This window comes from Gymnogyps californianus, chromosome 10, assembly GCF_018139145.2.
Source record: "Gymnogyps californianus isolate 813 chromosome 10, ASM1813914v2, whole genome shotgun sequence".
Classification (NCBI taxonomy): Eukaryota; Metazoa; Chordata; class Aves; order Accipitriformes; family Cathartidae; genus Gymnogyps; species Gymnogyps californianus.
The window spans coordinates 24,176,616-24,194,268 of record NC_059480.1 but is presented as its reverse complement, the minus strand read 5'-3'; the positions used below and the strand labels follow the sequence as shown (position 1 = coordinate 24,194,268).

The following is a 17,653-nucleotide window of genomic DNA, read 5'->3' as shown; positions in this document are numbered from 1 at the left end:
ACTTAGGGCCCGGGCCCGCGTTCAGGCCCTGCCTGTCTCAGTCGAGGACCCCTGGGTGAGGAACTAGGCCCAGAACCACCCCCCGCCCCGTTCCCCTGAAGCAGAGCTGCGCCAGCCCCCTGTGCTCTGTTGGAAGAGGGTATTTATCTCTTCCATGATCTCTCTTTGTGCAAGGCGTATCCTCCCTGCGCGCTACCTGGAGCGCTCGCCTCGGACGCCGGCTGTCTCGCCTCTGCTGCGTCATGTTCCTCAGAACGTTTTTTGTGTGTTTGCTTTTTGACCCTGAGATTTCCACGGAAAAGCAAGGTGTTTCAAGGCTGCGCAGTTTTGCAGGTACAATGGAGTATGAATAGCGTAGAGTTCTCGGTCTTTCTAACTTTAGTTGTATAGATACTGCACAGCATTGTTCTGGTAAAGAACCACTTTAAAAGCATATTTTACACCTATTCAGAAAGATGTATTTGTGGACTAGGAAGGAAGTAACTGTGCCAGATGTTGATTTTTATTGGACTTTGAAATGGACACAGACTTCCCCCTAGACACTAGCTTCCAGGTAGCTGTAATCTCAGGTTCTTTTCCATGAAGCGTTAAGTAAAATCTGTTATAAAATCACATGTATTTTAGAAACATTTTCTATGCACCGTGTTAGCCTTAGCCTCCCTGTACTCTGTCACGGTGATCTGCATCAGCTGGAAGGCACTCAGGGAAGCGAGGAGCCTTCTGTCCAAATTGAAAAGTTCCTATTAGGAGGAACGCTGACTTCCACCTTAACACCACCTGGGACCATGCAGACTATCTCCTTGTTTAAGCATTCAGCTTAATTCCAGGGAAGAGGCTTGAAACCACCAGAAAGGACTGGAGTGGAAGTAAGTCCTTATGCCAACATCATGATGATGATTCGTTCATGATAGAATTGGAGCGGAGCTTGTCAATCCCTGGTGACTCCATGCCAACATTAGGAAGGTAAAAGAGGGTTTCAGGACAACGAAACCTTTGATTCTGAACCATAATTTCACAGCCACCAGGAAGGTGGTAAGTTTTTTTCCACCTCACTGGGATTCTTAGTCATCTCTTCCTCGAGGCTCAGGCAGACGTAACAAAATTTTTCTTTTATGCCTTGTGCAAGTAGCTCCTCAGCTGTGGTGACTTGTGAAGTGCCACTTTCTTTCAGAATCTGTGTTAGGTGCTCCGTAAGATCACAGCTGTCCAGGTCAAGCCGGAGAATACCATGGGGCAAGCAGTAGCCTTCAAAGATTGGTACACTGTGGGTGACACCGTAACCGGAGTCCATCACACAGTCTGTGCTGAGACCTGAAGCACAGAGTGCGAGCACGGCCTGGATAGACGCACAGAGCTGGTACATCAGCGTGCTCAGGGAAGAGCTCTGCCATTTTCTCTCGGTTAACCAGTGGGTTAAGCAGTGCCTCAGTCAGAATCGCTGTCTGCTCACTACTTTTCATCTTCAGGTCATAGTCATAGACATTCTTCCCCACAGCCTCCCTGTTTCCCCAGGACGTCACAATCCCACGCTCTTTTGGGTACCTACAGAACAAAATACAGTGGCACCGGACAAGTACTCTTCCACCCCAGTCACCACGACAACACCAGCATCTCCCCTTGGTCAAGGTAGTCTGTTTGGGGATGTCCCAGGTAAAGCACGTTAGGAAAAAGCACTTCGTGTACGTTTAAATTATGTGTGTTGTTTTGAAAAAATACTGCAAAGATATTTGGCCCTTTCACAGGCCACGCAACTTCAGCAGCTGTGAGAGCTGAGACCCTTCAGCTCCTCGGAGAACGTTATAGCATGTTACCTAGACAGGACCTTCTTTCTTTAACTGTGGTTGTCAAGCTATGACTGAAAATATTATTATATCAATAACAATACATATTCATTAGTTAATTTGTATTTTGTGTTTTATTAGTTTATTTACAATTATTAAAATTTAATCCTCGGGGACTGCTGAAGACCTTGCAGGAAGAAGATGGGTGTTGTGAATATTGGGGCAATACGCGACCGGGCAGAGACGTGGCTGCAATGTCAACCTTGTCATGCTGGGTGCTGCAGTTGTGCACAACAGATCTTGTGAGCGTGGTGTGCCACTAAGGACACAAGTGCATTCCCACAAGTGTTTTTCCACGTGGACCTGAGAGATGTTGCAAGCATGAAAGGAGCTAGTAAAGATGCTCGTTTTTCCCAAATGCTCTTTTGTGGCACCTCTTCTACACACATCCACGCAGCTATTAGAAACCTCTGCATGACAGCAGTAGTGTTAAGAAATCTTGCAGCTGCCGCTGCCAAACTCAACAGAACATTGTCGCTGCTTGCTTCCAACTTTCTTCTGTTTCCCCTTTCCTTTCCCTGTCACTGCGTTCTTCTGGAGCCTTTCCTATTTCATTTCTCTTGGCTTTTCCTACTCCTCCTCCCACCGGTTGGGGTTTGGCTTGCGTTTCCCTTTGCAAAGGATGGCAAAGCTAAGTTCCCTTCTATAGCTCCTTCCAAGATCAGGCATTTCAGTGCCTGGTGTACTAGAAAATCCAGGAGGATTAGTCACTTCCTCATTTTCCAAGCTCCAGCTGTAGCGAGAGGCCTGCAGAGGAGACGCTGCCTGATGTAACGCGCTCCGTGTTCAGCTTCCAGCTTGCCCTTCGTGCTCTCGCTGGCTACTTTATTATGGTCCTGCCCTGCAAGGCTGGCAGTGCCAAACAACTCCCTTTCTCCTCCTTGGCTGGGGCTCTCTCATTCTGGTTTCTGATAAACACACACTGAAACCGCCCTGCTTTGTTCCTGCAGGAACCGCAGCCCTTTAAATCTCTCCTTAGCAGCCCTGCCTGACTCGTCCTGCTCATCCCACCTGCATTTGCTGGCGCCAGCAGCCGAAGATCTGTCGTACTCTGCTCCTCTCATTTCCCTGGGCTTTTCGGCTCCTTTTGTTGGTATCTTTCTCCTTGTCTGTGCTTCATTCCCAACAAAGTAGTCCTTCCAGCCTTGGTAACCACACCAGGAGGTAGATTTGGCATTGTAAGCAATAGTGTTTCAGAATGACACTTTCGTGTGAAATATTAACCAAGGGTATGGCTTTTTATTTACAGACATGTTGAAAATCAGTTAAGAGTATTCTAGGGAAGATCGTGATCTTAAAGTTTCTCGTCCACACCAACGCTGTTACTCCCGGCGTGCGTGGAGGAGCGGCAGCAGATGCCATCCCTGGAGTCCCCCGCAGCTCGGGGGGGGGACCTGCTGGCTCTGCGGCGGGGAGAGGAGGCCCTTGGCGTTGGAAGGCGCCCCGGGGGGTGTTTGGGGAGCTGCCAGCACGGACAGGCCGTGGTTTTGCGGGGATGCAGGTCCGTGGGTGAGCCCGCTGCTTTGGGCGCCGGTGTGACGCAGGACTCGGACAAGGAGGTCGCCGTCGGGGGGGAAGCGGGGGGGACGCGGGGCGGGACGCCATTACCGGGGCCGCTGGGAGAAGACACCCAAGCGGCGTTTCCGTAGTGTAGTGGTTATCACGTTCGCCTAACACGCGAAAGGTCCCCGGTTCGAAACCGGGCGGAAACACCGGCCGGCGTGCCTTTTTCTTCCTCGCCCGTTATGTTCTCGAAAGTAGCCAGCACTGATCCCCGCTGGGCTGCACACCGGCACCAGCGCATCGCCAAACTTCTAAAAACACCTGTACCTCAGTTCTTTTTAACGGGAAGCACGGGCACGGCGAGACTCCTCAGCGCTGCTGCATTAACCGTAACACGTACGTTAAGCCCATTTTATTTACCAGGGTGCAGGCCGAGGAGCTACACCGCGGCAGCTGCCTTACCTCGCTCCCGTCCGCCCCCGGTGTCACGGCCCTCGGGTAAGGCAGCGCAGCCACCGCGTCCCACCCGCTCCGCCCCCGGCAGCGACTACATCTCCCGGCATGCACAGCTCCTCGCCACGCTAACGGCGGGCCCTGCCGCGGCGCGCTGCGTGATGGGGAGTTGTAGTCCGCTCCTCCCCGGCTCTCCCGGGAAGCCGTTCGCCGCCCAGCCCTGCCCGTTCCCCTCAGCGGGACGGGTCGTGGCCCCGCCTCCGTTCCCCGCTTTGTCGCCGGTGCCGCCGCTGCCCCTCAGCCCCGAGCCGCCCTCGGGAGCGGGACACCGGAAGTCGCATCCCGGAAGCGGCGCGCGCGGTGTCATCAGAACATGGCGGCCTGAGGCGAAGGCGCCCCTTCCCTTCCCCTCCGCAGGTGCGTGAGGCGCCGCCGCCGCTCTCCTGCCGGCCCGGGGGCGGCCCCGCCGGCGCCGCGACGGCCCTCGGGGCGGGCGGGCAGCGCCGGGGGCACGGACGGCGCCCGGTCAGCCGGGCCCGGCCGTGGGGGACACGGGGGTGGCGGGCCCGGGCGAGGGCCGCGGCGGGGGAGGGCGCTGCGGGCTCCGTCCCGTCCAGCGGCGAGGCCGGGGCGGGGGGGGGGCGGCGGCTGCTGTGGCTCGCCGGCACCAACGTTTGCTTCCTTGGCGCCGAGGCGGCCCTTCCCCCTGGGCCCCGGTGACCGCTGAGGACCCCCGGGGTCTGCCCGTCCCCGGTCCCTGCGGCGGGGAGCGGGGCTGTGCCCCGGGGAGCAGCTGCCCCCGCCGTCTGAGCGGGGTTCGGTCCGAGCCTCGGGTGGCTGGCTTCTGCACGGTGGTCCTCGGAGCCCAGTTTTGACATGACAGCTCATAAGCTTAGGCAAGCTAATCCTCGGATCTGGGTGAAGGCGTATACGCGTCTCTGCCCTCTGCCCCTCGTTCTGTCTCTAAAATTAGCAGCTCCCCAAGTTAAGAAGGATCCATCCATCTCGCTATACCTCGTACAAAAGTGCTGCCACACAAACTGTCCTGCAGTGATCATGAGTGGATTCGAACACTGACGTACTCTGTTCAGGGGAAAACAAAGTTAAATCTTGCATGTAAATCAATTTTTTTTTTTTTTTTTTTTTTTTTTTGCTTTCCCAGGTCAGAACAAAGAGGCTGCAGCTCGTTATCAAAATGCAGTATTCCCATCACTGTGAGCACCTTTTAGAGAGACTGAACAAGCAGCGAGAAGCCGGCTTTCTTTGTGACTGCACTGTTGTTATTGGGGAATTCCAGTTCAAAGCACACAGAAATGTGCTTGCCTCTTTCAGCGAGTACTTCGGTGCATTTTACAGAGATGCGTCTGACAATAATGTTGTTTTGGATCAGACTCAAGTGAAAGCTGATGGATTCCAAAAACTCCTGGAATTTATTTATACAGGAAACTTAAACCTTGACAGGTAACATACGCTATTAAAGGGGGAAAGAGACTAGGGAAATAAACTTTGTGTTAAGACAGTACTGGATTTTTTGTTCTTTGTAATAAGTTCTGGAGGAACAAATAGTAGTGGATACGATACCTATTAACAAGTTGAAGATCATCTGTTTGTATGTTTTAAAATACCCCGCGACATGTGAGTGCCAAAACAAAGGTGTGTTGTCTCATATTTCACTGATGGATAGTTTCAGTCTCCCAGTCTTTCTGTCTGGATTGGAAGGGATTAAACATCTTGCGTGATTACCAGGAGAGGGAAGGATGCGTGTATTCTTTCTGAAGTTGGATTATAGGAGTCCATTTTTGCAGAGAACACACAGAAACTGTGTATGTGGTAGAGATTGAAGTCTGAGGAATGGATGAGGATAGGCACAATTTTCAAAAATTACATTTGTTAGAATTTGCATGATCTGTTACTTAAAATCTTATGTTACAGTGCCGAAAAGGAGTCACAGAAAAAGTTTTCCCCCCCCTTACTGCATTGATTTTGTGCCCGTTCTGTTGCTTCACGTACAGTGAGGATTCTTTGCAGTGCTTTTCTCTCAGCGAAAGAAAGAGATTTTCCCTCATGAAGGAAGTGTGACTACTTAGACGTATGTAGTCCAGGATTTTTACTCCTTTCTCCATGTCTGGTGTCAAATGCAGGTTTAAAAAAACCTTTGTTTCTACTGAAGTCTGAAAACTCATAGTTGATAATTAAAGTACACAGATGCAGGGTGGTTTATTTTTTTTTTAAATTGGCTGCAAGCATTAACAGCAATAGAGCAGCGTACGCAGCTATGTGGTGAAGTTAGTCATTGATGCTGTGCAAATTACGTATGAGCAGAAGTGTGCAGCATTCTTGATGTCTGTCTGTCTGTCTGTCTGTCTGGGACCTCAGCAGGGGAGTTTCTGGATTCGTTCTGAGCAGTTCAGATCTCTGAAGGAAGAGGAAGGTGAAAGTACCGTTCTCACCCGGGGAGAACTATTTGACTAGAGATGACACCTGCAGGTCTGCCCGTGTGCACCCATCATCTTGTACTGTATCCCTTTAGGTGACTGCTGCAACTGCCTGCAAATTCCGTTGTCTTCTGTGATGGTGGCTGCATGAGTGACACCAGGAGGGTGCACTTTGAACTCAGTGCTAGTATAATACAAGATACTAAACCAGTTGCATTCATGTACAGAGAGTAATTGTGGCTAGTTACTTACTGCTTAATTACATGTACTGTGTAATAGATGGTTAGAATGTTGTTGTTTACCATTAATCTCTCTTTAAAAGTGCTGTAAATCCATAAATGCGTTGATGGTACGTGTTGCCACCATTTCCAGATCAGTTTTTTCTAAACCATCAAGGCCTGTGTTGCAGGAACTGAAAAATAGAGCGTAGTATTTTAAATGAGGACTTCCTTGGTTTTAATGTTGTCTGTGCGCAGCTGATACAGAATTAAGACTGTTTGCAAATCGTTTTATAAAACAAGATTAATACCTGCCTCACAGAAGTGCTGAGGTGAATGCGCCGCTTGCAAATTACTTAAGACTTTTGCCAGAAGGATTATAGAACGGTAGTTTATGCATTTTATTCTCCGGTGTTTTATCCCTTCGTGCTGTGATTTCTGAGCTTTTTGGACCAACAACCCCATGTGTGGCCTCACCACCTTACAATTGGACTTTTAACTTAAAATCCTATGAAGGGCATGTAACTGAAAATAAAATTCTCAGTTCTGTGGCTCTGCAGACCCCACTAGACAGGGGCCATCAGTTCAGGACTAATTGTCACGCTAGTGTCTTGGGGCCCTACAGCGCTAAGAGATTAGATCTTGCTGTATGTGTTCTCAAAATTACATTTTCTGACAGCGTAACTTTTCTGTAGCTGTGCTGTCTGTATTTGATACAGTTGGTACAGAACAGATGTTTGCTTTGTCCAGAATGTTGTCACCCAAGTCTTGTTTTCTTGCAGCTGGAACGTTAAAGAAATTCACCAGGCTGCCGACTATCTCAGAGTAGAAGAAGTGGTCACTAAATGCAAAATCAAGATGGAAGACTTTGCTTTTATTGCTAATCCCTCTTCTACAGAGACATCTAGCATCACTGGAAATGTTGAAATGAATCAGCAGACTTGCCTTCTGACTCTCCGAGATTACAATAATCAGGAGAAAGCAGACGGTGCTTCTGCAGAGTTGGTTCAACCACAGGCAAAGAAAGCAGCTTTAGAAAAGAAATCGCCTCAAACCAAAAAGCGGAAGAAGAATTTCAGCTCCCCCAAAAGCATACAGAATAAATCTGTACAATATCAGAATGATGTGACCGAGAACGCATCCATGGAAATGTTTTTAGATGCAAATAAGCTGGCCACCCAGATCACGGAGCAGGCTGCCCAAGGCAGTGATAACTCTGAACTACAGCTGGCGTCGGTGGTGGAAAGCGAAACACTGGCAGTGCAGGATATCCTAGTTCAGACTATTGCAGCAAAACAGAAACGGGGAAAGCCTCAGCAAAGCTGTGCGCTGAAGGAGCACTGTATGTCTAACATAGCCAGTGAAAAGAACACTTACCAGCTGGAGAGTTCGGGAGAAGAACTCGACCAGAAGTACTCCAAAGCTAAGCCGGTGTGCAACACCTGTGGAAAAGTCTTTTCAGAAGCCAGTAGCCTCCGTCGACACATGAGAATACACAAAGGAGTGAAACCGTATGTGTGTCAGCTTTGTGGGAAGGCATTCACCCAGTGCAATCAGTTGAAAACACATGTAAGAACTCACACAGGTAAGCCGCTGGCCTTGTCTTCATGGACTGTGGAGACCTGGGATCACAGCCTGTGAATACAGGACTAAAAAGATCTTTGCGTTCTGACTTCTTCCTCTAGAAATTTTGTCTGCTGCTGGCACGCATACGGGGATAGTACCTATATCCTGGTAGCATGAAATGTTTCGGCATTTTTCAGTACAAAATCATAGTTTCTGCTTTAAATAGCTAGAGAGGACTTTATTAGTCTGAGCATCTTGATTTCTGGAAAGACTCAGAAGAGCTGGTTACCCTTTAACTCTGTAGAGTGATGGAGTGCCAAAAACTATTGCCAGTAGAGCATGAAAAACTCACTGTACTCGATACCAGAATTTCTGTTGCTTTTTTTTAAACTTCAAATCCTAATATATGTTTGATAACAAAAGTGGGGAAAAAATGCAAATCATGTGACAAGTAGGTAACTTCTCCCATAGGGTCTTCAAAAAAGGCAGGGGAGGCGGCTGAATTACGACACAATTTGGGATTTTATTTAGTAAAATGTGCAGCTGAAATGTGTGATGGTGTTACGATCTCTGCATTCAATAACATTACCAGAAGTTTGTATTGTATCAAGAGCTGCTGGACAAAGCATCAAAGAGAAATCAACTATGAACACTTGAACGTTAAGACAACATGTCTAACTTATAAAGATTATGAACAGCAAATTGCTGGAGCCTGGGAAGACGTAGGGGAGAAGTACTGTCCTTGTCTTTTCATATGTTCTTCCCTAGAGGTGGAAGACTTGATGCCGGGTTAGTTCAGGCTGATCTGGCATAGCTGTTCTTTTGCTATTGCCTTTGCTGCTGTAGTTAGCCCAGTGAGCAGCAGGAGGACCCGGTTTACGTAGTTTTCTTCCTTTTGTGGCTGGCATTCAGAAAAGTAACAGTGAATCAGATAAAAAATTGTTTACTTTTGCTCTTTTTCCCCTTTGGAAAACTCTGAGCAGAGGCCAGCAGTGGAGCGCTTTCCAGGAAGCTGTGAAGATGTAAAGAGGTGAAGTAGGAGGTGTTGAGGCACAGCTGCAGGAGAACGCCTTGTTCTTTGTGTAACCAAGGGAGAGAATTTCAAATATTGTCAGCCACTGACTAACCAAAGATTCCTATGCGAGATGGAGGTTGTGAGCAGTATTCAGGGACAGTTCGCTGGTAGGAACGTCAGCTGCACTTTCTACTTTTGAGGGTGTTGTACTGGGAATTTTTGCGTGAGTAGGTAGGGAATTTCACAGTGTTGGTTGCTAGATGGCAGGTTAGATGTCTAATACTTTTATTTTTGAAGTTTTTATGTACACAATATACTTAAGAATTGTTGAGTTCTTGGTTTGATTGTGCACTGCCATAGAAATGCAGAGATCGGCTCTTTTATACTGTCGTCTAAGACTGCGGAGTTGCACGATCTATTACATGAGGCTATTGACTACTAAGAGAAGGTGAATGGTCAGAGAAATACCTGTGGCATTCTACAGCAGACGCTAACGAGAAATTAGTGAGCACTAGGCTGTATGTTGAAGACCTGTTGCTGTTTGACAGGCAAGAAAAAGCAGATGATTTACTGGTTGTTCATCTTGAATATTCAGAATCATGACTAGACATAACGAGCAAACAGTCTGAAAATGTAGGGGTAGCATTCTTAAAATAATGTGGGGAAAACAGCACTATTAAAAATATTATTACCTTTTTTTCCCAAAAGGTAATGTGTTAAAAAATAGTCTATCCGCTGTATTCCTGGCACGTTCCACATCAGTGGACTGATTACGGGATGTTCCAAGATGTTATTTGTAAGAAGTATTAGAACAGACACCTGAGCTTTGGTCAGGTAATGGATTGGAAAGCTTTCTTACGTAAATGCAGAGAGTACCAGGGTTTTATTTTTCACTAGGGGAGAAGCCATACAAATGTGAACTATGCGACAAAGGCTTTGCTCAGAAGTGCCAGTTAGTGTTCCACAGTCGGATGCATCACGGAGAAGAGAAACCATACAAATGTGATGTCTGCAACCTGCAGTTCGCAACTTCAAGCAATCTGAAGATTCATGCCAGGTAGGCAAAAGTGAGATCCTGCAAATGCTTATCCACGTGTTTAAATAAACAGAATCATTTGCTCCAGTGTGAGCAAGAGTTACACACTGACATAATTTGGTCATTTCTACTCCTTTTCTCCTGGGTCTTCTCTCACACTGTGTGACAGAATAATTACATCTATGTACTTGCTCATCAGGGAGGCGATTTGTGATTTATGAACGTTGCAGCCTGTGCGCTGGTATCCTTATGGCAATGATGTGGGTTTTGTTTTAAACTGCTTGTAGCACCGAAAAGGAGAGAGTTCCTTGGTGGGAAGTGATACAGAACAGTTCTCACTGCTCACTGCTATCTGCATGGGGCCCTTTGTGTTTTTGGCAGGAGCAGGAATTATATTCCTGTGTTAGGAATCATCATTTTATCTTTCAGCACACTGTAGTGCAAAACGTGCTGAGTTCTCATGGTGCACGTTACATGTGCAGGGCCTGTAGTTCAATTCAGCTGCCACTGAAATCACGGATGTGCTGATTCCCAGAGTCAAGAGACAGTGAATTTCACTCCATGAGAAACTGCTAACTCAAAACCACACTCACAGTTGTTACCTTTTTTTTAGTTCACAGAACATCAGCACAAGGAACTTTGGGGATAAAGTACTAATTGAGGAAAGTTGCTTTATCGTGGGTGTTGCTTCCCTTTCTGCCAGGAGATCGCTGATGTCTCTGTTCGTTCGCAGGAAGCATAGCGGCGAGAAGCCCTACGTGTGCGATCGGTGCGGTCAGCGGTTTGCTCAGGCCAGCACGCTCACCTACCACGTGCGTCGCCACACGGGGGAGAAACCTTACGTGTGTGACAGTTGTGGAAAAGCCTTTGCCGTCTCCAGTTCTCTCATCACCCATTCCCGAAAACACACAGGTAAGGGGAGGCAGAGCACGGCGGTACCAGAACAGGCCTGGCAAGGGAGGACTGGCTGCCTGCAGAGGGGTTGGAGATAGGTAACGATCCGGAAAGCTGTAGATTGGGAGTTGTTACCTCTGGAGTTGTCATCCAGCTCCTTTCTCCTGTTTTTTCCCTTTGACTCCGGTTCAGGGAGCTCTTTCTCCCATTGGACGTTACCTCTGTTTCATTTTGATTTGTTCTTTATGTGTATTCTGGTTTATATATCGAAGTAACAAACTCCTTGTGTTTCCTTTAGGAGAGAAGCCATATATCTGTGGCATTTGTGAAAAGAGTTTTATTTCCTCTGGAGAGCTCAATAAACATTTTCGGTCCCATACAGGTCAGTTTCCAGACAGGCTGCTTCCTGCACTATAAATAATATTCTACCTTTACCCTTTTGCCTTTAAAATACACCATATTGTGCTGTACTTGAAAGAGGCAGACGTTCTTAATTCATATATCTCTGTGTTAACATAATTTAAAGAAAATATTTGTGACTTTTTTTTAATTGCCTTTTTCAGACTCATATCTGTGTAACAGCATAGGTGTCGATGTATGATCATGGCTTTACTTCTAACATTTGGGGTTTTTTGCTTTGTTTTAATCTATTATTCTGGAAACAATTTTATTCTGAATACAGACACACAGACAAAACAACAGAGTTACAAAGTTGCATTTTAAAATACAACATTGAAATCCGTTATCCTACATCTCTGTGTTTTCTTTCAATTTCAAGATTGTTCTAACTGCCAAACCAATTTTTTTCAGGTGAAAGACCATTTATCTGTGAAATGTGTGGAAATTCTTACACAGATATAAAAAATCTTAAGAAGCACAAAACGAAAGTTCACACAGGTGAGTTCCTCGTGCAAAGAAAGGTTATTAAACTACATCAACTGTTTTGTCTTCAATGCTGAATAACTTTTTTTTTTTTTTTTTTTTGCTCATCCAGGCCTAAAATTAGAAAATAAAAGATTTTTGGATAGTGGCTCTCTTTAGAGCTAAAAGCATCTGCTCTAGAGGTACCCAAACCTTTTAAAGCATAAAGTACATCCTTTAAAGTAGATTCAAGACAAATTCTCAAGCATTTGCATTGCTATAGCAAACCCATGTTGAGCAACATAGAAGTGAACTGCTGCTGACAAGAATTTCTGTACGTGAATATTTACTTTCTTGTCCTAGCAACTTGTGAGAGCTTCCCACATGAAGGCATAGTCGGAATTGTAGGAAATTTTTTACCTCTTCTGAATATGTCAAAGGAGCATGTCTTTACAAGGGTAGTAACTGAGGTGAACAAGGCATACTGGTTACAAGGATTACTTTACATCTTGAAGATGCAAATATTTTTAATGTAACAGTGAAAGATTTTTTTTTTATATATCCAGTCAATGTTAATCCAAGTCTGAGCTGGATTAGCAAAACACACAAGATCAGACAGCTGGCAAAATGTTCCCAGCTGCGAATAATGCTCTAAAAAGACTTTTCAAATACATTCAATTCCTACTCTAGATACCAGATTTTGATTAGGAAGAAATTGGACATATTATCTGCCTACGGTACAAAGCACAGAGATGTTCAGGTAGCCAGGAATAATAGGTGTCTGCGTACGTCTGGATTGGGAGGGAGAGGATGAGAAAACAAGAGTCCTATGCAGAGGCAGCTTTGAATGTCAAAAGCTTGAGAAGCCCCATTTAGGAAGGCCCCAGTGCAGCAGGAAGCCAGTGGAAGCAAGGGTGAGGTGAGAGCAGCAGCGAGCAGGGAGAGGGCCCGGCAGAGCCTGAGGGTGCGAGCTGGGAGAGAGCTGCCCAGGCCGGTCAGCTCTCATGGAGAGACAGAGGGCAGACAGGAGTGCTTCACCACTGAAATAACAGGCTTCGGAGCACGCTTTGATAGAGGAAGGGTCAAATATCCAACGTGGCTTAATTAGAAAGCCGTGCAAGAGCAGTGGCAGACTGCATTCAAGCGGGAAGGCAGTGAGGAATCCGTTAACAGTGATTTCAGTTAAGAATAGAAAATAATTTCTCAAGTGACTGGATAAAAACTGTAACGGGTCTGGCTGGAATGGAGTTAACAAACGTTTTCTTCCGAAGAAGTTTATGGATAAACAATATATTGTACATTGCTATCTCAGTTAAAAGAGGATGCTTGGATGTGGCTGTGGTTCTTAAATTTTCTGAGGTGGAAAATCTCAAGGAAACCTTCATAATTACATTTTTTCCAAAGCTCCTTTGTTCACTCTGATGTTAAGGATTTGTTTTCTTCTGTGCCATGCCAAGTAGAGATCAAGTTGGAATGCATCATCCGTCTAGTTGTCATGCTGCAAGTGGCAGAGGATGTGATTCTCGGTGCTTACATGGTATTTACAGCTCATTCTGGCTTCACAGCACATTGAAGCCACTGATAGCCCAGCTGCCCAGGCAGTCTTTGACACACCAAGTGTTTGTTTTGACAGTCATTTGAAAGGGAGTATGCAGAATTTGCGCAGGAGCTTTTGAACATTTCTTTCTGTTGTTTTTTTCTTTTTTTCCCCCCAGGATCTGAAACTCCCCCTGATTCTAATGCACTTGATAATTCTTTCAATGAACAAGAATCCATTCAGAGTCAGAAAAGTCCTTTATCGGAGTCCATAGATGTGAAACCCTCTGAGATGTCTTTAGCACTTCCTCTTCCCATTGGGACTGAAGACCATCAGATGCTGCTTCCCGTGACGGGTAGTCAGTCTCCTTCATCAGAAACGTTACTAAGATCTGCTGTGACTGGATATTCAGAACCTCAGTTTATTTTCTTGCAGCAGTTATACTGACAGTGCAGCACAGAGCCATCAAGGTAATTTGGTAGTGAACTTGTGTACGGTTGGTAAGAGGAACATAATCAAGCAAGCAGTCACACTTTTTGAATTGGACTTGTTCTATTTTTTTCCTCTGTGTAAAGACACTTGTAAGGCATTTCCATTGTGCAGTGCTGTCTTTCGGTTTTGGTTGAATTGTGCTAATCTACAATCAAATTTCTCTTTGCAATTAACACTGATTTCCGGAGACGATTCCTTTCCAGCAACACCTGCCTTAAGAATTCTTTGTTAACTATGTTAATGTATTTTGGAGATCTCCTCCCATGCTCCTGCTGATCTGATGTGTCACAATGTCATTTGAGAGCAGACATTTTAAGCCATATTTGATAGTTTAAGAATATTAACCCAGAGGTGGTAAGGGGAAGATCATAATCTGAATGTACTAACAAGCTTGTACTCCTGCATTCCAAGGTGAGCTAATGGGACACGACGGAAGGTAGGCCAATGCTCTGGTGAGGTGCTTGCAAAGCATTACTGCTGTCTGCCAGAAGTAGCTGTCTTCAGCTGAAGTCTGACCAGAGGGAAAGAAAGTTTTGTGTATATTTTCCTGGCAAGGCAAGTGAAGGAGGGTTAATTTTTTTCTGTAGTGTGCTAAGTCAGAGGGTTCTAATGGCATAGATACTACTGGGTATTCTTTCCAACAAGTCACTTTTTTCTTTTTCTTTTTTTTTTTTTTCTTTTAAGTGAATCCAGCATTGTTGTATCTTGTCCCAGATTTATTTTTCACATCCCTAAAATGCCCTGGTTTTGACACAAACAGCAACATTTGCTCGAAAGGAGAGCTGGAACACGCATGTTGTAGGTGAGACAAAAAGATGCATTGACTTAATTATGAGGCATGAATCGTAGCTTCATAATCCTTGTTTTACAGTAGTGCTTCTTCTTGTGCTAGACAGTAGGTACAAAAGAGGAAATAAATCCTGCCCTTCACTGTGAAAATAATAAGTGAACGCTACATGAGGGGGCATTAAGGAAGAATACAACAGAGCAGATCGATACTCTTCCAGGCAAGGTTTTGTTAGAGTATGTCTGATTTGTTTTAATTGAAGTATTTATGTATTGCTTTACTTCTCATGTCACTTGTCCACAGTAGCTGCACAAAACTGGTATCTAGCCAGCCCCATGTAAAGGTATGGTTTATTCCTAGCAATGTGCATTTTTAAAAAGCAGCATTTTTAGTGTCTTGGTAGGGTCATTAGTTAAAGACTAGGTGACAACAGGAGTACTTTTATACTCCATTTTGCCAGTTTGTGCCATTAACATAATGTAAGCATTATTTAAGTAATCATCAAATAGTAAGGAAACAGTCATAATACTGTACCAACAATGCATTTAAAGATATTATTTGTTGGTTATTTACTTGGTGCTAGCGTTTTATTTCCACTGATGCCTTGTGTCCAGACACTGATAAATAGCAGAGCATAGGAGATACCTCTTAACTGATTCTGTTCTACATGGAGTAATAATTAATCTGCACCTTAATTAAACAGACTTGTGAAAAATTTCTTGGAGGATTTCATTTAAATATTCTGGAAATGGTCCCTTGACTCCTGAGCGTGACTATGGATTTTATTTTTTTTTTCTCTTCCTACATGTTTGTACTTGTAAAGTAATAGACCTTTCGCTTCTTTGTGTTGATCATCTTAGTACGTGGCATGTTTAAAACTCTGCTTCTTGATCGTATGTTATGCTTTAATATATGGCAAACTTGCTGATAAAGTCTGCCACGGACAGCAAGGAGCACAACCGTGTTCACCGAGAACATTCTTAATGCGGGCATCTCTAACTCTGTCCGCTGGAGCTAATTATTGCCATACCTGCCTGACCTTTATTTTCTTTGCTTATCTGTACTACTACATTTATGAGCAGCTGATGTCCTTCATAATGCTGGCAAAGGACAATGGATGAAGTTCTCTGATTTTTTTTTTTTTTTCTGTTTGTTTGGCATTTCCCCTTTTTCTCCCCCCTTTTCTTTTTTAGCTTCTGCTGTTGATGTAGCACCTGAAGAATTCCTTAGCCTTGCCATTTAAGACTGAAGAACCGTAAAGACAGGGATCTTGACTCTGTGTAAAAAAAGCTGACTCTGTGTAGCTTGTCCTAAGGTTCCTCTTTACTTTCTCTCTCTGAAAATAGAGTAGAAGTCTTGGGATAGACATAGGCTTAGGCCTGAATACTGAAAAAGAACAATACCGTACAACTGATAAATTTCATATTTAAACAGCTTTGGAAGACAAACTAATGATATGCTGCTGTTACCTGAAGAAAAGTATCTGAAGATTAACATATCCAGGATAAACGTCCACAGGAGAGAACTAGCTCTGGAAAAAAAATTTTACAAAAATTACATTCCTACACAGAAAATGCATTCCATAACAATGTTTGTTTGGACTGTTTTTATATTTCTAAAATTATAGCTTATTACTGTATTCTTAGATTTCAGACTTTTTTAAAAAATACAGTGCTTAGATTTATACAGGATTTGTTTAGATACTTATAACAGTAACACTTGCTTTATTAGTCATTTAGTTTTCTTTATAGACAAGAAGATAATCATTATTTTTTACAAGACAACAATTTTAACCTTTCTTAATAGAATACACAGGCTTGTAGTTTTGTCTTGGAGCAATAATTTAGTGACCTGCACTCTTGAGTCCCCATCTGAGAGTCTTGATTTTTATCCTCATCTTTCGTGAAGATATCTCAGCTGCTGAGGTGTGATCTCTATGAACTGTATTCATTTACTAGAATATAGATTTTAAATATATATATATATTAAAAAAAAATATTTGTAGGTGTGTTCAGGCTGGGTGCTGTAGGCCTGAAGAAGCAGGTCTGTACTGCACCTTTTGCCGATAGATGCATGGAAATCAGCTGCACATCGAATTCCTGGGCTTAAGGATTCTGAGTTCGTTTTGGAGGTACAAGGTTTATAACAGTATTGATAATTTCTGTAAGGGATTAATATGGGAAAGCAGGGAATCTTTTTAGGCAGACATCTCCTTCTTGAGACCTCCCTGCAAAAGGAAAGAGGGAATTTTAGTAATTCCATTAACAGTAATTCAGAGAAAATGGCATTATTTGTCACACCATTGTTTCAGTGCTGTTTCAGTCAATTTTGCACTGAAGTCGGTGCAAGTTTTGCCTGAATAGGTTATCTGCATCTAGAAATCTCCAAATTGGCTGTTCGGAAATACTAATGTGAGAATAGCTCCTTGTATGACGCTTACTTCCACATTTGTGCCGATATGTGGGCACAACGCATAACAACTTCTCTGAAATGGTGTTTCAAAAAAAATCTTCAAGTATGGACAAGTCCCATGTTAAGGATTTCAGGGCTGTGATCTTGGAGAGGCTATTGATAAGCCTTGCAGAATTAAGTTCAGATAAGGACTAATAACTGATTTTTTGGTTAAATTATTTTTAAAGTATCTTTCATGTATATACAATTTTTCCTCTGTTATTTGTATATACCTCAACTCTCAATTTTATAATCCCTTGGGAAGGGAGGGAGTTGTACATATTTGGCCTGAAGTGTTTTATGTTAGACTTTAATAAACTTGTTTTGTAATCTTTCCCTCACCTTGTGTCTCCTGTTTATAACTGCAAGGGGTAGCAACAAAGGAAGGAGGGAAGCAGTCTAACATAACCACCGTCAAAGCACCCTGTCAGAAGGATGCACGGTAGCCCTTGCCGCAGCATACTAACACAGCAAGGAGTAGTACATTTTCTTCTCGGCAGTAAACACACCTGATTTTTCTCGTAGAAGATATCTTGGGTCTGTTCAAACTAAATTAAACAAAAC

At 44.4% G+C, this 17,653-nt stretch overlaps 2 protein-coding genes and 1 non-coding gene across 4 annotated transcripts; 2 read left to right on the top strand and 1 right to left on the bottom strand.

Annotated features, from left to right (window-relative positions):
• Nucleotides 1-885: 885 nt before the first annotated feature.
• Nucleotides 886-3,645, bottom strand: ACTRT3 (actin related protein T3). Its single transcript, XM_050902677.1, is given in 4 exon segments — nt 886-1,042; nt 1,044-1,343; nt 1,345-1,542; nt 3,506-3,645. Coding segments are annotated over 4 exon segments (795 nt in total).
• Nucleotides 3,481-3,553, top strand: TRNAV-AAC (transfer RNA valine (anticodon AAC)). Its single transcript has one exon. It is a non-coding gene; the product is annotated as a tRNA-Val (tRNA).
• Nucleotides 3,646-4,198: 553 nt separating the features above from the next.
• On the top strand, nt 4,199-17,653 carry MYNN (myoneurin). Of its 2 annotated transcripts, XM_050902441.1 has the most exons (9): nt 4,199-4,214; nt 4,960-5,258; nt 7,233-8,035; nt 9,929-10,088; nt 10,801-10,979; nt 11,260-11,343; nt 11,772-11,858; nt 13,538-13,829; nt 14,536-17,653. In XM_050902441.1, the coding sequence occupies exons 2-8, from the start codon at nt 4,993-4,995 to the stop codon at nt 13,804-13,806; spliced, it is 1,848 nt and encodes a 615-aa protein (XP_050758398.1). In that variant the 5' UTR covers nt 4,199-4,214; nt 4,960-4,992; the 3' UTR covers nt 13,807-13,829; nt 14,536-17,653. The 2 variants fall into 2 exon arrangements, with proteins under 2 accessions (XP_050758398.1, XP_050758397.1); XM_050902440.1 differs by having other exon boundaries at nt 13,538-17,653.

Coding starts and splice junctions, on each gene's coding strand:
- MYNN (XM_050902441.1), top strand. CDS start 4,993: ATGCAGTATTCCCATCACTGTGAGCACCTTTTAGAGAGACTGAACAAG. Junction 8,036..9,928: donor ACATGTAAGAACTCACACAG/GTAAGCCGCTGG, acceptor ATTTTTCACTAG/GGGAGAAGCCATACAAATGT. Junction 10,089..10,800: donor AATCTGAAGATTCATGCCAG/GTAGGCAAAAGT, acceptor GTTCGTTCGCAG/GAAGCATAGCGGCGAGAAGC.